Raw genomic sequence first — 19,596 nt, 5'->3', positions numbered from 1 at the left:
AGCAAACAGTGTAACAAGCCACAAATCAACTCTTTCAAAGTCATGGCTTTCTCAAAACCCTGGCCAGAGAATTCAGGGCCTGGCGACTAGCCCTGGTTCCCCTGCCCACAGAACAGGCTGAGAGCCATATGGCAACGTGGTATGAATTAGAAAAAGAGTCCCTTCCTCATGACCCTTTACTCCCATCCCTCAGAAACGTGTCATAATATACTCCTTTTGCTAGAACAAGACACATTAAGGCTAGCTGCCAGAAATTCAGAAGTAAACATGCAAATGCACAGTGCCTATGGTATTTGAGGCGTTCCTTAGGCGTGGGCATGCACAGCCTTCATAACTGCACCCAGCCCCAGACAGTTTCTCTAGGAGCAAGGCTTTTAAGGCAGTCGTAGGACGTGGTGCTTGGGAGCTGGCTTCTGCATAAAGGAACAAGGATGAAAATCTAGAGTAGCTGTCATTCTAGCTGCCAACTGCGTTGTGCTGACTGCCCTCTGGTACCCACGCCAAGGAATGAGAGTCAGGGCTCGAGAACAATGAAGACTTCCAAGGAGGAAGAGGCACGCCCTAGCGAAGTGCTAAAAAGCGCTCCCATCTTATGGGTGATCCTGGCTCAAGAGTCTGTCCGCGCTGTTTCCCACGTGAAGATTGGGCTGGTCCCCTATCTTAGAGACACCAGCCCTAAGGTCACTGAGTGTTCAGCCAGGGCTCAGCCTACTCAGTGGGGAGAAGCAAGCCAGGGCAGGGTACAGACCACCTCCCACCTCTCTGCCCTTTGAGGGGTTAACTGACAGAAGGCAGCCTGAAAAATCCCAGGTGAGTGTGTGTGCGTGTGTATGAGGGAGTGTGTGAGTGTAGAAGTGTGAGTGAGTGCATGAGTATGTGAGTGTGTATGAGTGAGTGTGTGTATGAGGGAGTGTGTGAGTGTAGAAGTGTGAGTGCATGAGTATGAGTGTATGCTGAGGAGCAGGAGCGGGTCCAAGATGCCTCCTAGCCCAGCAGAAGAGCAGCCTTCTATGGGTCTTATGCTCCAAGCCCCATCTTACTCCACACATTTTCCCACCCCCTCCCCCCAGCATGACAGAGTCCTGAGGGGCTAGCACCAGTCCTGGGGTCTCACTGAGCCACAAGAGGTCTGTGTAGAGAGAATTCAGAGCCTCTGCTTCTCAGTATGAGAAGCTTTTTACAAACAAGCATTTGAGTGAACTTCCCAAATGGCTTCACATATCGTAGGCTTGGAAGAACATTAAGGCCCAGGAAAAAAGGAAAGGGATGAAATAATAGGGTTGGTGGCTAAGGTTGGTTGCAGTTAGCTCTTGAATATCTGGATGGTAGTTCATTAGTTGACCTGATAAGGGCTGTTGGTGTCCCCCACCCCCATTCATATTCTGAAAACTGAACCTGAACACTGGGGCCCAGGGAAAACCAAGTGCACAAGAGGCTGTGAATGAGGGATGGGGTGACCCAAACTCGGTCAGAGCACAGAAGACGGGACATGGAGAGGAAGCCAGGCCAGGATCGGTATTTCAATTAACCAGCCCTGGCTGAAGGCTCAGCTGCCTCTGTTGGTCTTGAAATTCAAACACTTGACCTCCTGGAGCTTACAAAGGCTTAAGAGAGGACCCACCTTGTACCTTCCTGAGGTTAAAACTCAATTTGCAAACGAGAGAATGATGGAGTAAGCAGACACTTCTAGCTCCTTCCAAGTCAAACAGGGTAGCTTTGCTATTTTGCTTTAAATGAATTCCAAGAACACCAGACACGTTTGTAGGTATGAAACCCAAAGCTAAATATAAGGCTGTTTGGGTTTGTTTGTTTGTTTTTCAATCACCCTTTCTGAGTCACTAGACTGCCGTTACTCCCTAACTCAGCCCTGGTGAAGCAGCCGCTGTGATCCACGGGAATAAAAACCAAAACAGAAAACGTTTTTCACTTCCTTCCCTGACATTTTATTCTTCATCTCTATCCAAAATGTACTCAAAGAGGCTCATGATTAATCACTACGTGTCTGGTTAAAAATAGAAGGAGAAGGAGACTTAACAGGAAAAGATAGCATTGGGAATCAATAATGCAGTTAGTAGTAGTGAGCTTTACACATGACTCCAAGCTTCCAGCAAAACAGAGCAAAAACAGGCATCTGATAAATTTTGGAGTTCTCATTTTCTGATAAAGAGTAACATACACTTTGTCAAAAGGGCACCGCTCAGAGGTCTGGGACGAATTGATTGTGTGGTTGCTCAAGTGCAATGTCCTTTCTTGTCCCGTTATGATTACTAAGATGGCACAGATTTGATGGGATTCTTCAGAAATCAGCCACACGGTTCCCTGGCTCTTGATTCTGAAATTCCACAAAATGCTCTGCCAATGGCCAGATCCATCTGTCTGCTCAGTTCATCCCCAGTAAGTGGAACCTGGAGAGGTGTGGCTGGGGGCCCTGCTTTCATCCTTGATCTTGCTTCTCAGTTTTCTTAGGTCGGTGCACTGTGCCCCAGAGTAGTGGACACCAAGTGGGATGAGGTTCCCCTCACCTGCCAGAGGGAACAATGTGCAAAGGGAAGGAAAAGCATATCGGGATCCTTGCTCTAAATCGAAATCCCAGACTCCTCACGACAACATCAGTCACTAAGGCCACAGATTAAAACAGATAATTGAATCTCAGGACCACCCTGGCTCTCTCTGTAGCACTAGGGCTATGCCAGCCCTGGCCGTCTCCGAAATGAAAGATCAGAGATGGAAATTGATGGGAGTGTAAATCGCGTGGCTTCCATCTCTCCTTCCAGGATCCTCATGTTCCTTAGAAGGGCACCTGCCAGCCATGCCTGAGTTGGGGCCTGACCCATCCCATGGCATAAATTTTAGAAGATTTAAGAAGTCAAAAGAGGCCAGAAAAAAAATGTGATCTTGGTTAGGAGAGTAGCTCCTGGTACACCTGAGTGATCACCTGTTTTTTTTTAACAGGTGGAGTTTGTGACTTATACCAATTTCCCACATCACCCTATCTGAGGTTACATGCCAGGCTGTGCAAAAAAAAGCGGGGGGGGGGGGGGGGGAGGGATAAAATATAATCACCAACAGCATCAGTAAATGAACAAATAAATCTAAACTCAGGACCTTGGCTTGCTGGTAGGCACCACGTGCTCATATACATACACTAACACCAGGGGCACTTCTGAGGCCTGGCAATCCTGAGCCCTCAAGCCAGTCAAGTATTGTGATTACAGGGAGGAAGAACAGACCCTAGAGCAGAGGCCCATAGGCCCTCTGAATCTGTGTGCAATATTTGTATATGTGCACTTGATTATTCTTCTGAGGAGGGGTTCATAGTTTCCCCCTAATTCTTAGAGATCAAAGACCGCCTAAAAGTCAAGACTAGTAGTCCTGGAGCACTACAGCGGAGAAAGACCTCTGTGGGAAGCAGTTCAACCTCTCATTTTACAAACGAGGAAACTGAGACCCAGAGAAGCTCAACAGCTGTCCCAAGGCCACACAGCTCATTAGTGGCGAGCTGAGTCAAGGACCCCATTTTCCTGATTCTCAGTGCTGTCCACAGAGGTTTTCAAAGAAAGAAAGGGGCAGGCATGCTCTTTAATGAAATGGGCCCCCAATTTTCTATGGAAAAACATATTTTCTAGAACACTGCTGACCAGTAACATGAATCACATGGAATTTAAATGTTTCTAGGCATCATATTACAAAATTTAAAAAAATCATGAAATTAATTTTAACATATCATTTTAATATAAAAACTACTGAGATTTTAAACTTTTTTTTCATACTAAGTTTTCTAAATCCAATGTGTATTTTACACTTTTACCACATCTCGATTGCATATTTTAGGCCCAATAGCCTCATGTGGCTGGTGGCTGCCATGTTGGGCAGAGCGTGTATAGATGATGTTTCTATCCCCCTACAAGGGAATGGTTTGCCTTCCTTATTTGATCCTACAATTCTTTCCAGGAGCCGGGTGGTGTCTCCTGTCCTAGATGTGATTGACTGGAAGACTTTCCAGTATTACCCCTCCAAGGACCTGCAGCGGGGTGTGCTGGACTGGAAGCTGGATTTCCACTGGGAGCCTTTGTTGGACAGTGAAAGGAAGGCCCTCCTGTCCCCCATCAGCCCCATCAGGTGAGGCCCCGTCACGGATCCTGCTTCTCCTTTGCTTCCTCAGGAGGAACTTGGCAGCCAGACTGTCTGGGAGCTAATCCAGGGTCCCCCAGTTTCTCAGCAAATTACTTAATTTGTGCCTCAGTTTCCTCATTAGTAAATTGAGGATAAAAGACTGACTGAGCAAGTTCAAGATAAAAGCAAGCTACCTATCCTCACCTTCCCAGAGGGAACCTGCATCAATAATCCACCAGTGATAAAAAAAAAGAAAAAGAAAAAGAAAAAATAATAATCCATCAGTGATGATTATAAACCTTATAGGGTTGTTGTTAAGATTGAATGAGTTAATATACTTCTTAATCCTTTCACCTTGAAAAAGGAAATAAAAAATGCATATAAAAAAGATTAAATGATTTAATATATAAAAAGCATTCAGAGAGTGCCAGGCACTCAGCTGTGTCATTATTGTCATGTTGATGGAGTTGGCGAAGCTCTTCCAGACACCTTCAATAAATCCCAGTGTGAGACCCTGGCAGAGCCTCAGCTGGGATCTTAACCGAGCTCTGCCTCACCAGGTAACACTGGAATTTCCCTGGCTTCAGGTCCTTTCTCAGTAAAAAAGAAGAATTCAGACAGGTGAATGCTAAGGCACCATAAGTATCAAAATATATCTGATTTTATGGGTTGCTTCTCAAGTATTTGTTTTTTGGACAACCAAGTAGATGTTCTAGAGATCTTCTGGTACAGAACAAATCTAACCCAAACTGAGTTCTGTAAAACAACCATTTTATTAAGCTCTTGGATTCTGTGGGTCATAAATTGTGAAAGGGAGCAGCAGGGTTGGTTGTCTCTGCGCCAGGGTCTGGGGCCTCAGCAGGACCATACTTCACTAGACTAGACTGGCTGGAAATGACTCAACAGAGAGGCTGGAGTCCCCTGAAGGCTGTTCACCTGTCTGAAGGTTGATGCTGGCCATCAGCGCGGGCTTCAGGGGGGACTTGTTCACCATTTTCTCCATGAGCTCATTGCACTGGGTTCTGAGAGCAAGTCTCCCGAGGGAGCCAGGTGAAGCAAGCTATATCTCCCTATCCACCTTGTAACAAAATAATTCATTGAGCTGAAATTCATATAGCATAAAATTAATTTTTAAAAAGTGAACAATTCAGTAGCATTTAGTGTATTCACAATATTGTGCAATCACCACCTCTCCCTATTTCCCTAGAGTTGATTTGAGCCCCAGGCTTCTGTGGGGTCAGCACTGGTGGGGAGGGAGTGCCCCATCTCGGCTCAAGCTGTCCTGCATGGGTGTTCACCACAATGCACCTTCCCTGGTCGTGGCCTCTGGGGTGGGGTTGGCATGCCTGGCCCCCTACAGCCTGTACCCTCCCCGCAGTGTCTGCTGAAATCCTTCATCCGCTCCTGGCCACCATGCCACAGCCCATGCTTTCAGGGAGCTGCACCCACCACTGCCGGTGCCCCATGCTGCTGCTTGGAGCCTGTCTCCTGGGGCAGAGGGTGGTGAGGGGTAGCTGGGCTCCCAGGGCAGCCACATGGAAAGCAGGCAAGGTGCCCGCCTCTCTCAGATCCCCAAACAACAAGCGCTGGCCCTTCTCCTCCAGGAATTAACCCTGATCTTACAAATAGTTAAGTGGTACAGTTGGAAACTGTATCAAGTAATATACAATCCTGGTTTTCAGTATTCTGGTATAACTTAGTATTTTTAATAACCCAAGTTTTGTTAATGTAATGCTATTTTCTTGGTTATGAAATAAAATCTGAACTTTGAGTCATATATCTTGAGACATATCCAGAGTTTAGCTGCATGAATATTTGTCCCATTTAAAAAAAAAAAATTGTTCCTGAATGAAGGGACACACTTATTCAAAAGCCTCTGGCTACACCTCTTCCTGTTTATACTTTTCTGGGAGATTTTATTGTTCTCTTAATTCCCTTACTCTGGGCTTCCAATTTCCTGTGTTTAAGCTAGCATTTAAAAATTCAACACATTTCAATGTCATGTGTATTTCCTCCAGGGTAGGCGGAACCTCTCTACTTCCACAGTGCCTGGTGGATTTATCTTAGAATTGGGGTGGATGGTCATGGGTCATGAAGCAAACAGAATGGGTGAGGGCAGGGGCGAGGGAAGAAAGAGGAGGACAGAGCTGGCCATTGCCCTTTGTCCAGGCCTAGTGCTCCCTGCCTTAGGGCATATTATTTTAACCAGGGCCTTCTTCCCAAAGGTCTCAACAGAGGGCCTCCAGCCATATGGCAGGGGATCCTCAGGTGTGGCCCTATAGGAGCAGTACCTGAGGATGGTATAATAGTAAAAGGCCCAGGCAACCACAGCTCTTTTTTCATAAAATACTGGGGTTTCTGACATGGTTGTTTTGCTCCGGTCTTGCATTAAAAGCATGAACTCCCTCAGCCCCTGGAGCCCAGCAAGCCTCCCTGATGTGGTCTGTTCCTGTCTTCTCCCTCCAGGAGCCCTGTGGTGCCCGGCGGGGTCGTGGCCGTGGACAGACATTACTTCCAAAACACTGGAGCGTATGACCCTCTCATGTCACTGCGTGGTGGTGGAAACCTTGAACTGTCTCTCAAGGTATGCCCTGCTCCAAGGGCGGACCCAGGAGCCATGAGTGGTCACAGGTTGGAGGCAGTCAATAGAAATGCCACTGATTGGGGATGAGGCTAAAGAGAAATTGTAGTCATTATACGTGGTGCATCAAGCCTCCCGTGTCTTCCCCTTCCCCATCTTTCATGCTCTACCTTGATTTTGCCCCCAGCCTCCCCCATGAACTTGACTATCAAACCTGCCCACCAGATAGGGCGTATTATCAGTCATCTACACCTTAGTGCAGACATCCCCCTACATTGTCCGTTCACAGCACCCTTAGCATCTCCGTGATTTTCACAGCAGTCACAGACCAGAGCAAACCCCAAGCATTCTGTATATTGAGTAGTTTGGTCCAAACAACTTAGTAAGTATCTGTTCTAACAACTTAGCACCCGCTGGACACTGCACACTTCCCTAACCGTGGCATCAGACCAGACACCACCACCCTCATTCCCTGTTCCACATGGATGTTAGCATGATATTTGTTTTTTCATCAAAGCAACTTCTGAAAACCCAACCCAGTGAAGATATTCTCCATCAAAGGTACAGCGATAGAATGCTGAAACCATGGATTACCTCGAGCTTGTAGTTTGTGGGACATCCAACAGATGTCACTATGTTTCTCTCAAACATTTAAACTATACGAAGGGGCCCTTTGAGTTTGCTGGGGCATCCTGGGGTACCTGGGCACACAGTCTGGGAACCCCAGCCTCGGTATGTTTCAGTTCATATGCTGCCTCTGCTAGGAATGTTTTCATTTTCACCTTTATCCCCAAGTGTGCAATGCAGGCTTCCTGTCAAACGAATTCTAGGCATTTGGGAGTAGATGTGAGAGTCAGCGGAGGGGCAGGGAGAGGGGACTTCCTGAAGTAGGAGAGACTGTTTAAGGAAAGCTTGCTTTGATCGCCACACAATAGTTTCCCTTGCCTTTGCAGCAGGAGACTTCATGAGCCACTAGGGACCCCCTTTTCCCTGAGGAAGCAGCCTTTGAAGAATAGGGTGCTGCCCTAGCCGGTTTGGCTCAATGGATAGAGCGTGGGCCTGCGGACTAAAGGGTCCCAGGTTTGATTCCGGTCAAGAACATGTGCCCAGGTTGCAGGCTGCATCCCTGCTGGGGGGCATGCAGAAGGCAGCCGATCGATGATTCTCTCATCATTGACGTTTCTATCTCTCTCTCACTCTCCCTTCCTTTCTGAAGTCAATAAAAAAACAAATCTCTATATATAAAAGGCTGAGTGACTGTCCGACCACCAGACCATCCAACCAGCCAGTACCTATGATGTGCACTGACCACCAGGGGGCAGATGCTCAATGCAGGAGCTGCGGTGACTTGGCAGCAGCAGTTCTTGGGTGATGCAACCCGGAACCTGAGAGGAGGGAGCCCGATTCCTCGGGGGCTACATGATTCCACCTTTGCAGTGGGTTCTGTTGTTGCTGGGGCACTGTCGACCCCAAATCTGGTTTACTGCCAAGCTATGGTGACTTGGCAGCAGCGGTTCTCGGGTTACTTAATTTCCTTTCAATGTGCACGAATCAGTGCACTGGGATATATATATATATATATATATATATATATATATATATATATATATATAGTGCCAAGTCTATGTGTGTGTTTCAAGGGAGAGCATTCAACTAGTTGCACGGGTGTGGCACCCTCACCCCACCAGTTCCATCCCAGGACAACTGTGCCCATTCTTCCTATTTTATCACTTCCCGGGACTCCACCTGGAAACGCTGCTGCACCCTGCCGACTATACTTCCCTTTGCCATCTTGTGTCCATGATTTCCTGTGCATGTGGCTGGCCCCTAGCAGGCCCCTATGCCCCACGTTCTTGGAGTGGAGTGCAGAGGTGTGTCTTTTGTCCTTTCGTGGCAGGCCTGGCTTTGCGGTGGCTCGGTTGAAATCCTTCCCTGCTCTCGGGTGGGGCACATCTACCAAAATCAGGAGGCTAACTCCCCACCTGACCAGGAGGCCACCCTGCTGAACAAGGTTCGCATTGCTGAGACCTGGCTGGACTCATTCAAAGAAACCTTCTACAGGCACAGCCCAGAGGCCTTCGCCCTGAGCAAGGTAAGGAGAGCCCGGCAGGGGCTTCTGTGCCTACCATAGGGCCGCCAGCCGGAGGCTGGGCCAGGGAGTGTCTCTTCCTCCTGTCTAGAGGGAAAATAGAAGCTTCTGGCTTGTGCTTCCCCCGAGTTGTCCCTCTCAAATGGCTCTTCCACCTGGTGCGGCTGTCCGCTGTCCCTCTCAGCATTTCCTTGGGGCTTTACCACTGGTTTTGGCCTGGAACCCCCTGGTGTCTGTGGGATGACATCTATGGGATGCGGTCCTTCATCATGGGCCCAGAGGAGAAATTGGGAAGAGAGTAAGGGATGGAACAGGTCTCAGAGGGCCTTTTCATGCTGGGCAAAGTGCTCAAGGCTGTAAAAATAGACACAAAAGATCCAAAACAACCACAGGGGAAAAAAATTTAAACATTGAATTGAAGTCCACAAACATTGTCTCTTCAACTGGTCAACTGTTACTCAGCTTAATTCTTATGGAGTGACACAAATGCTATTTCATGTGGGACAGGGGTTCATATTAATGTTTCCTGTGCTGGGAGTGGGGGCTTTAAAGGTAAGATTTTTCAGGACCCATAAAAGTGCTGTCACAGCTCCCCCAAGTCCCTCATCAGCCCACACTGCTGAGAGTGGTACATTCTCTGATCAATGTTCCTTTGATGACTTTCATAAGAAGAACGACACCTCCTACTGGTAAGTTAGGAGAACTTTTTTTCTGACATTAAAAAAAATTAATTTCTATTAATTCATGTTCTAGAAGTGTCCTATTGCTTACTTTGATATCAAGATTTCAATAATATCACTGCCTCCCTGAAGGTGTTTGATAGCATCCATTTATTTACTTTAAATCTAAATAGCTAAAAATTAATTTTGCTCTAATGATTTCTATCCTTCCATCCCCTTTCCTGCCTCCCTCCTCCCCCCTCCCAAAACCCTCCCTTGAATTTTGAGATACAGAAATCCCACGCACCCAAAGACAAGGCTAGGGTTTCAAAAGACATACCTCTGCATTCCCCTCTAAGAACGTGGGGCATAAGGGGCCTGCTAGGGGCCAGCCACATGCACAGGAAATCATGGGCACAAGATGGCAAAGGGAAGTATAGTTGAAGGTGCTGAAGGAGTTGACATTCTCTGGTTTTCTCCTCTGTAAGACATGGTGTACAGGGGAACGTTTTCTGTCAGCATGCATCCGCATTTGATTTGGGTAGATTTGCCAGTATGTTTCACCACCAAGAAAGATGAAGGTGATGAAACTCTTATGAAGGAATGTTCTTGCTTTACTAGCAAAGTCCAGCCCTGGAGAAGAGCTGGGGAGGACTCAAATGGACACTAAGAATGCCAAGAAACTATCAAAAAACCTACAGTATTTCCTGACAGGAAAAAAGTGACAGTTCTCTTTGGTTTAATGGTGGGTAAATATGCTGAATAAACAAGAAAATCCTGACTTAGAGAAGTTGTTCTCAAAGTGGATAAATGGTGGAATGCAGATTAAATGCCCTGACCTACGGAATCATAGGCTGTGGGGCAGGGCCCAGGAACGTGCATTTTAAACAAGTTCCTTGGGCATTTCTGAACCAGGTGCTCGGGGGTCACACTTTGAGAGGCATATAGGGAGCACTTCTGTATGGCAGACTCAGATCCTACTCTTCCCAACATTTATATCTGAGGACTAAGAGAGGGAAAGAGTAAAAGCAAACTAAATTCCCTTCACATAGCCAATTAGATCAAAGTCTAATTTCCAGGCTAGAGGCCATCAAGTTAGAACTCTGACACAGACTTCCTATTTCAGCTCCCTCTCTTTTCTTCTCCTCACCCCAAGAAATAATTCTCTCTCCCTTTTTGTTTGTTTTTGGTCTTTTGACTCTCTCCTTAGCACTTCTCTCTTCCCTAAAAATATCCAGGATTTAGTACTAAAATTCTGGGTAGGGTTCTTTGTATCTTATCAATATAGCCCAAAACACTAATTTATACTAAAATCTTAAGGACTTACCTTGATATCCATCCTAGGACAACTGTATTGTAAAGGAGAATCTCAGAAAAGGAAGATAGTGTAGCCCAAGGAAATGATTTGTTAATGGAGGAAATTGGGCATCTAGAGGGGAAGAAAGTTAATTCCCCTTGTCCCCACCCTCACTGCATGAATCCCAGCTTAGTTCTCCTCAGTCGCCTTTGGGTCAGGCTCTGCCTCCACGAGGCCTATCATGATGTTGTTCACACCAACCTAAGGTTTAAAACCCCCTCACATTTTGCCAGCTGCCTAAGAAAAGTCATCAAGCATGGATCTCATTGTCTTTGTAGACTGAGATGTGAGGGCTTGTGGGAAGGGAGTGACATCACCTACCATGTTGCTGGTTCCACAGATGTCTCTAGGGAAGATCCAGCCTACCCTATCCTGTCCAAACCCTCTTCTCCTCACACATGACCCTCTCCCCTGTCTGCAGCCCCGGAGAGCTGTGATCTTGGTCTCCTCATTCTGTCCCAATCCTCCAGCTTCAGTCACGTCTATCCCTCCTCCACCATGTAAGTTCTGATGTACAACAAGATTTCTCTATCTCACTGCCATGTGTTTCTCCTCCCCCAGGCTGAGAAGCCAGACTGCACAGAACGCCTGCAGCTGCAAAGGAGACTGGGTTGCCGAACGTTCCACTGGTTTCTGGCCAATATCTACCCTGAGCTGTACCCATCCGAGCGCAGGCCCAGGTTCTCTGGAAAGGCAAGGCATGACCCAGGGAAGATGAGGAGGAAGCGGAGGGGTGGGCTGCTTCCCAAGACAGGATGTGGATGTTCCGATGGTCTTCATGACCCTGGCCAACCAGCCCAAGCTCGGCAGGGCCTCAGAGGCTCCCATACCTGCCCTGAGGGAGGTGACTGGATTGCCCCATAACCCATCCCAGAGCCCCTCACCAGGACAGGTGCCGCCTGCCTCCTTCAGGAGGCCTGTCCCTTAGGATCAGTGCCTTCAGCTTGTGGCCTGAACATGGCACCTTGAGCTACACTCCAGAGAGTGAAGGAGAGAAATGGCGTCTGACAGAGGGTTTCTTGCATGGAGGGCAAGATTCACTTCCGTATGGATGTCCACTTTCAGCTCCACAACACCGGACTTGGCTTCTGTGCAGACTGCCAGGCAGAAGGGGACCTCCTGGGCTGTGCCATGATGCTGGCTCCTTGCAGTGACAGCCGGCGGCAACAGGTGGGTGGTCAGAGTTCTCAGGGTAGTGATCAGGGAAGACCTATAAGTGGTCTTTCCCAGGGGCCCCTCACTTCTCTTTGGAGCATCTCCTTTCAGTGGTCTATATCCCTTGATGGCTCTCAGTCCCCCCACGTGATGACCCAGCCCAGCCCTGCTTACCCCACCCCCAGCTGCAAACAGAGACATGGACCATCATCAGAGAATGCAAGAATCTGAGCTCAAGGGAAATGGAGAGGCTGTTGAACCAATGCTTTTATCTGACAGATGAGGAAACTGAGGCTCAGATGGTGGACATCCAGGGTTCAGAAAGGTAAAGACATGAGTACCTTGAGCTGGGTAGATAGAGGCTGTTGTGACGAGGAGCACATGCCCATATGAAAGGACAGCTGCACCTGCCCCACCTCAATAAAAGGTTCTGTTTTGTCTGAAACTGGGTCCAGTATTATTAGGTCATCCAACATTCTCAAAGACACTTGAAATCCAGCATTTATGGAAAAGCTCCCTATTAAAATTAAAAACTATAATCAGAGGTCAAAGCAAAGCTATACGCAGGCAAATTCCCACCAGGGCACGATGAGATCATTAGCCAACTAGCACCTGAAGTGGGGAAAGTGGGTCACCCGAGTGGGGCTGTAGGCTCAGCAACACTGACAAGTGTTGCAATGGTGCCTCAGACCCGTGACTCATGACTCGTAGTCTTAGGTCGCAAGTTCTCTGATGCTGAATCCTGCCCAGAGGAGATGTGCTGTGTGTCCCCGGTATTTCATGGGGATCTGTGAGAGCTGATATGTTTAGGGCACCACGGGAGCCTGGTGTGTGCGTGTGTGTGTGTGTGTGTGTGTGTGAGTGTGTGTGTGTGTGTGAGTGTGTGTGTGTGTGTGTGTGTGTGTGTGTGTGTAGGGGAGGGAGGGCTGGATCTGGAGCAGACAGGCCTCATGTCCTCTGGTGACCAGATGCTCCTCTTGCCAGAAGAAGACTTACTCACAGAACAGATGGAGTCATTGGCTTGCAAGAGCACTGGCCTCATTCAGAACATTTCCCATGCTCGGAGCAATTTGGTTTGTGAAATTCCTGCCACAGGGAGGAGGCTTGCACAGAGAGAAGGAAGCAGAGAGTACAAATGCCCCTGGGGAGAGGAGGGAGGCAGCACATCAGTTCTCCTGGGGTGCCAGGGCTGGCAGGAGCCTCTCCCTGGAATAGAGGCTTGGAAGATGTGTGTGGGGAGGGACCAGAGACAGCATTGAAGACCAACTCCATAGATTGCCCGAGGCCCCACTCTTCGGTGTGGCTGGAGTCCTCAGAACCCAAGAGGAGTAGGGCTGCCCTGAGACAACAAAATGTTATGGCCCAACAGACATCCAAAGAGAAATGCTGAGCATGACTGGCCGGCATGCTACCCAGAGGGAGGGGCCCGGCCTTGAACTAGGGGTGTTGCTCATGGGTATATATATAGCCCATCACAGGTCAGGCTTTTTGAAATCCACACTGAGAAATCCAGGTGGCACCTGGTCAAAATCCATGCCCAGGAAGGATGGGTCAGTCTAGTGCAGCCGTGGGCAAACTACGGCCCGAGGGCCGGTTCCGGCCCGTTTGAAATGAATAAAACTAAAAAAAAAAAAAAAGACCGTACCCTTTTATGTAATGATGTTTACTTTGAATTTATATTAGTTCACACAAACACTCCATCCATGCTTTTGTTCCGGCCCTCCGGTCCAGTTTAAGAACCCATTGTGGCCCTAGAATCAAAAAGTTTGCCCACCCCTGGTCTAGTGACTTGTCTACTCCCTGGTTGTGGTTCTTAACCTTTGTAGGTTACATCTGTGGTTGCCGTACAGAGGGCAGGATCAACCCCTAACCCAAAGATTGGTTCAGATAGTGAGACTGATGACTCCACACACCTCCCTTCCCAATGCCTGAAGATTGCCCCTAGACCTCAGCTCTATTGTGAGCTCTGCTTCCCTCACCTCCAGCTTTGGAGAAAGAACATGTCCTGCTGGCTGTGCTAACACCTGCTCCCTCTCTCCCAGCACCTGGAGCACACCGGCAGGAACGAGATCCACTTTGGAAGCCCACAGCACCTGTGCTTCGATGTCAGGCGAGAGCAGGTGATTCTTCAGAACTGCACCGCGGAAGGCCCTGCCATCCACCAGCAGCACTGGGACTTCCAGGAGGTAAGTAGTCCATTCAGAAAGAGCTTGGCGGTGCCGGTGGTCAGCATTACGTCCCAAGCTCTTCCAAGAGGTCAAGTATTACCATTCAGACCTGTGCCTCCATTGCTTAAATTAAATGCTTGGCACGAAGACCCCCGGGGAGGTAAAGCCAACTTTGCAGAAATGTTGGGTATGTACTTGAAATGTACTAATTTGCCATGTTTCTGTACAGCTTCCCCTTTTGAAGTTTATTAGCTCAGCTCACAAGTAGGACCATGGAGTGCATGATAGCAGCAGTCCACCACCTTGTGAGGGGGCTTTTAGAATGGAAAGGTTCTCCCCTCGTCCACCGCCAACATAGATATCGATATAGGCATCACTTTCTTCCTTTTCAAATTCCACGGTGGGCATGTCATCATTTTATTAAGACTTTGATTAAAGAGAAGTTCTAGATCCTTTTCAGAAGTTATGCTTCAAAATAAAAAGAGGAAATAAATAAAATGTAAGTACTGAGGGAGAGTGCATGGGTCCCCCATACAGAATTAGGACAGGAAGGTGACAGTATCAACATGAAGTATTCACACACAGCTTTCTCTCCACCTCGCATCCTTTTTGGAACACGTTAGGGTATAAATATACAAACATGGAAATAAATACGCACATCCTCTTTATTTCCTTCAACTTCTTCTTGGGAACAAAGAGGGTAAAATAAACAGAACTCTATGCATCAGTATTCTTAAAGAAGAATATCATATGTTGGAAACGTAGGCTGAACGCACAATAAGCTGTTGAGAATGAACCTTGAAAAGATGATGCAAAGTGAAAGATGCCAGTCACTAAAGGCCACATATTACGTGATTGCATTTATAGGAAATGTCCAGAATAGGCAAGTCCATAAATAGAGGAAGCATATTGGTGATTTCTAGTGGCTGGAAGGAAGGAGGAATTGGGAAAGAATGCTAATGAATAGCAGTTCTTTTCACAGTGATGAAAATGCTCTGGAATTAGATAGTGGCGATGGTTGCATATACTCTGTGAGTTTACTAAAAACCACCAAGTTGTATACTTTAAAAGAATGAATATTATGATATGTGAATTATATCTAAAAACTACATAAATAATAAATAAATGGACATTATTAGGATTGCTGGTTAAGGATGTTTAAGTTTTCATAAAGACATTGATTTTTCCTTGTGAAGGGCATAGCTAGATTCAGTATTAAATTTGGTAGATTTGAGATAGTCTTTCAAATACGGCTGACTTAGGCCTTCAGTATATCCTTAAAGCCTTACTCTCTACTGCAACCTGGTGGCAGCAGTACTAAATTGCAGGATTAATAGGACAGATTAAATTAAATCATTTTGAAAGTAGAAATTTACAAGTCACTGATAACAATGAATATCACCAATACAACATAAAGACTGAACATACTTTTTACACTGAGCATTCCACTAACCAGAACACTCTAAGATATGGTATAATTACCCAACCACAGTAAAGATAACTAAATTAAAGGCCCAAGGCTCTGAATAATATCTACATTTCAGAACTACCTGAATTGTACTACATTTTCACCAAAATACTATAATTCCTCACCAGGCCAGTTTGCATTACCTCTATTATTCTCTTAACTAGAGGCCCAATGCACGAAATTCCTGTAAGAGTAGGCCTTCCTCCCCCCGCCCCCCTCCCTGCCGCCAGCACCGGCTTCCCTCTGGCACCTAGGACCCGGACCCAGGCTTCCCTCGCAGCCAGAAGGACGTCTGGTCTAATTAGCATATTATACTTTTATTATTATAGATGATTAGTATAAAACTTAGAAATTTCCTTCTTTGCTGACTGACGGAGGGGGACTGACTGGTTTTTCTTTTTTTCCCCTTCTCACTTTTCAGAATGGAATGATTGTTCACATTCTTTCTGGGAAATGCATGGAAGCTGTGGTGCAGGAAAACAATAAGGATTTGTACTTGCGTCAGTGTGATGGAAAAGCCAGCCAGCTGTGGCAATTTGACAATGTCCACGCTGTGGATGAACGATGAATGCCAGTGTCTGAAGGAAAAGAGAAGATTGGTCCTCACAGTTCAGTGACAAGAGAGCTAAGAAAGCATGTGTATCCCATGAAGCACATCCTCTGTGTTTGTACTCCTTGTGATAGCAGAGAAGAAGGCTCCATGAATGAGTGTAGAAAGTCTTTCCCTTCTCACACCTATGCCATTGACTGCTGGCTATTTTTGCAAAAGAAAACAAAATACACACACACACACACACACACACATTGTCTTCATCACTGGTAGATGATCATTACATAGTACAGAAGATTCTTCATTTTCTTCATTGGGCATGTATGTAATAATTGCTTTTATCTCTAAGAAGAGAGGCCTGGACATTCTCTGCTAGCACTTCCAGGATACATAAATCCAATTGATCAATTTATTTCAAATGGCCTTACCTTGGATTGTCTGTGTAACCAACTATGGAAATTAAAGTGTAAAGAGAGCATATGGCCTGGCATACAAAAAACTCTGGATTAAGCCTATTAGGACAGGGAAATTTCATGTTTCCTGGTTGAGCCCTAGTTCAGAAGAAGGAAGGGAAGCTACGGAGAGAATAGCAGGATTGGAGAGAAGATAGAAGAGAGCTTTGAACCAGACCTCCAGCTCAGCCTAGCAGCTGAAAAGCAGCAAACCTAGGATAGGATGTTTTCATGTTAATGAGAATTTTCTCAGAACTTTCTACCTCCATTCACCCTGCCCTAGCCCTTTCCCAATTTGGTGAACCACAACCAGATTCCCATGCAATATACTTCTCTTTACTCATTGGTCTTTAGAAGGGTCAGCTCAGACTGAGGATTCCCATGAACAAAAGTACATACACTTGAGAAACTTTCCCGATGCTCTGTTACAGGGTTTGTATTGCCTGGATCAGAAATAGCAACCTTTGCAAAGAAGCAAACCTCTCTGAGGGGAAATACCAGTGTCTGAGCCAAAATTCTTATGAGAGGAGCCAGAGTTGGGTGTTAATGTTTATGGGGGGTGGTGGTGATAGAGCCATTTCTGGGCCTGTAGGAACTGTCTGGGACCCCTAAGCATGCCCATAGATTGAACATTGACAACTGTGGGAGGAACACACCTCCACTAGACCAGAATCACTGGTTCTCCTTGCTGTGACCCGGCCTAGTGTGACCATACGAGTTGATGAGTGGGGTTGGTTCTGCTATTCAGAAGACACCATTCATGCCCATTTCTCCTCCAGATAGAGTTCCCTCTTCACATGCCTCAGCTTAGAAACCTCCCCTCAAAGATGCTGGTCTCCTTTGGGCTGCTTCAGAATGCAGTGTGTTTCAAATAAGGAAAACTAGATAGGAAGCGAGGGTTTCTAAACAATGCCTATCATAATTATGTATTCCTTCTCCTACTTAAGTCAATGAATCACTCACTGCGTTTCTCCTTCCTTAGAAGGTACTTTAGACCTGTGCTAGTAGCTACTAGCCACCTGTGGCTATCTATTTGTAAATACATTAAAATGAAAGAAAATGTCAACTCAGCTCTTCAGTTGTATTGGTCACATTTCAAGTGCTCAATAGTCTCATGTGGCTAGGGGCAACTGTTTTAGAGAGCACAGATATAGAACATTTTATCATTGCAAACAGTTCTATTGGATAGCACTGATCTACATAAGTCCATCCTCCCATCAAGAGAAGAAATCTCAGCCATCGTCTTCTTCTTTCAGGCTTGTCTATATTTAAAATGAATTCCTCTTATATCTTGAGGTGGAGACCAAGCTAATAAAGGGTATTATTAGCTTGTAAAGGGTATTAATGATTGAAAAAAATTAAACAAGACCTTTATTTTTTTAAAGGAACTTTATTATTGGTACTGTGGGTATTTGAAGTTGCTGGAATGAATTAATATAATTAAATAAAAGGCTGAATTCAATTGAATAAGTTGTGTTTGACAGTAATTAACAGAAAGACCCAGATGGCTTATTGCTTAATTGGTTAAGCAAAGGAAGAATGTGGTGTTTCTTGCTTCCTTAACCATCCCCATGATTTATTACTTTATTACAGGAATGGATGTCAACTTGGTCCCTGACTGGTACTTACAGACCCTTAATTTAAACAAAACAGATGCCTCCATTCAGTTCTAAAAGAAATTCAAGCTTTCCCCATAGTGTAACCGAGTGTTCAAATTCTCTTCTTTATGGGCTCAGTTCTGATTTTGTCCAAAAAATCAATTTAAAAGTAGAGAAACCTGGCAGTTAGAAGATTTGATTCTCTAGTTCGATCTTCATGTGTCCCCCTGAATTTTATGATTAAAGTGTGTTATTTTTTTTTTAAGATTGAATTCATCACCATCACTGCCAAGTTTGCCATTATTAAGTATCCCATAGGGAAGACAGAGAGAAGTATTCAGCCAGCGGTCTAGAGTCCAATAGTCTTTATGCTATTTCACAACAGTGAAAGCAAATGTCATACCTGGAGGGGCCCTGAGCTATTTCCTCTTTAGTCTCAATGCCGTTGATCCTACCAGCCAACTCAGAATTCCAACTCCTATAGACATCAAAGTCCCCCAGGTCCATGATGATGGACATCTCTGCACCAGAACTGGACATTATCAGAGGTCATTTTGATGGGATTCCATTTTCTACTGAAAGGCCATGATAAAAAGCCAGTTGGCCACCAAGTGACCCATGAGCAGTCACTAAATCTAGACAAAGGCAACCCACTGACACAGGGCTGCCCTGATGGGCTCCACGCTACACATTGTGTATACTCTCAATGATTGTTCTTTAAAAGCTCTTTTTGAAATGCAACTTGTGACCACTTTTGACAAAACCCCAAAGCACCTACCAGCCCTGCCCTGATTATTAAAATGCCTTGATTCAGACATATTTCAATGATGATGCTAAGCACAATAGCCAAAGAGGTGATATTTCCAGGATTCTAGAACCCTCTGCTATTTCTGTGTAAACAATAGATCTTCCAATCTCCTTGCCAGTTTCAACCCCTTCCATGAAATGCGTTTTTTTGGATATAGAAGTGTGTCCCTAGCTCTGTTTTAACACTGTGAGGATCTTTGCTGGTGTGGTAGTTCTTTCCATTGGTCTGGGATGCTTATATTTCCTCATCACCAAGAGATCTATGTAATACCAATACACTATGCTATCGCAGCATATAAGCAGCTTGCCTGACTTCATTTGGCTTAAAAACAGTCATCACGATCACTTCTCCCCTAGCGTGATAGTTTGCAAGCTCAGACCTAACAGATCAGACTCACCTTTGAAAATTAAAGTTTGAGTCTGGCTGGCATTTGCTCAGTGGTTGAGCGTTGACCTATGAACCAGAAGGTCACAGTTCGATTCCCTGTCAGGGCACATACCCAGGTTGCGGGCTCGATCCTCAGTGTGGGCGTGCAGGAGGCAGCTGATCAATGATTCTCTATCATTGATGTTTCGATCTCTCTCTCCCACTCCCTTCC

The 19,596-nt window shown here is 46.0% G+C and overlaps 1 protein-coding gene across 2 annotated transcripts in view; it reads left to right on the top strand.

Annotated features, from left to right (window-relative positions):
- The window catches only part of GALNT15 (polypeptide N-acetylgalactosaminyltransferase 15), a 31,159-nt gene extending 13,117 nt beyond the window's left edge, over positions 1–18,042 (top strand). The window contains exons 4-11 of one of the 2 annotated variants that reach the window (XR_011473678.1): positions 3,952–4,119; positions 6,580–6,697; positions 8,592–8,786; positions 11,361–11,492; positions 11,865–11,969; positions 12,140–12,279; positions 13,997–14,140; positions 16,012–16,099. Coding sequence is in view for 1 of the 2 variants with exons in the window: in XM_070433356.1 (XP_070289457.1) it covers positions 3,952–4,119; positions 6,580–6,697; positions 8,592–8,786; positions 11,361–11,492; positions 11,865–11,969; positions 13,997–14,140; positions 16,012–16,158 (1,009 nt within the window). In the remaining variant the exon portion in view is untranslated. Of the gene's footprint in view, positions 1–3,951; positions 4,120–6,579; positions 6,698–8,591; positions 8,787–11,360; positions 11,493–11,864; positions 11,970–12,139; positions 12,280–13,996; positions 14,141–16,011 lie in introns of both variants that reach the window. The other variant, XM_070433356.1, reaches the window with a different exon arrangement.
- The last annotated feature ends 1,554 nt before the right edge of the window (positions 18,043–19,596 follow it).

The sequence above is a fragment of the Myotis yumanensis genome, unplaced genomic scaffold (assembly GCF_028538775.1).
Source record: "Myotis yumanensis isolate MYYU_CA2020_CCGP unplaced genomic scaffold, mMyoYum1.0.hap1 SCAF_14, whole genome shotgun sequence".
Lineage (NCBI taxonomy): Eukaryota > Metazoa > Chordata > Mammalia > Chiroptera > Vespertilionidae > Myotis > Myotis yumanensis.
This window is presented reverse-complemented; position numbering and strand designations above follow the sequence as displayed.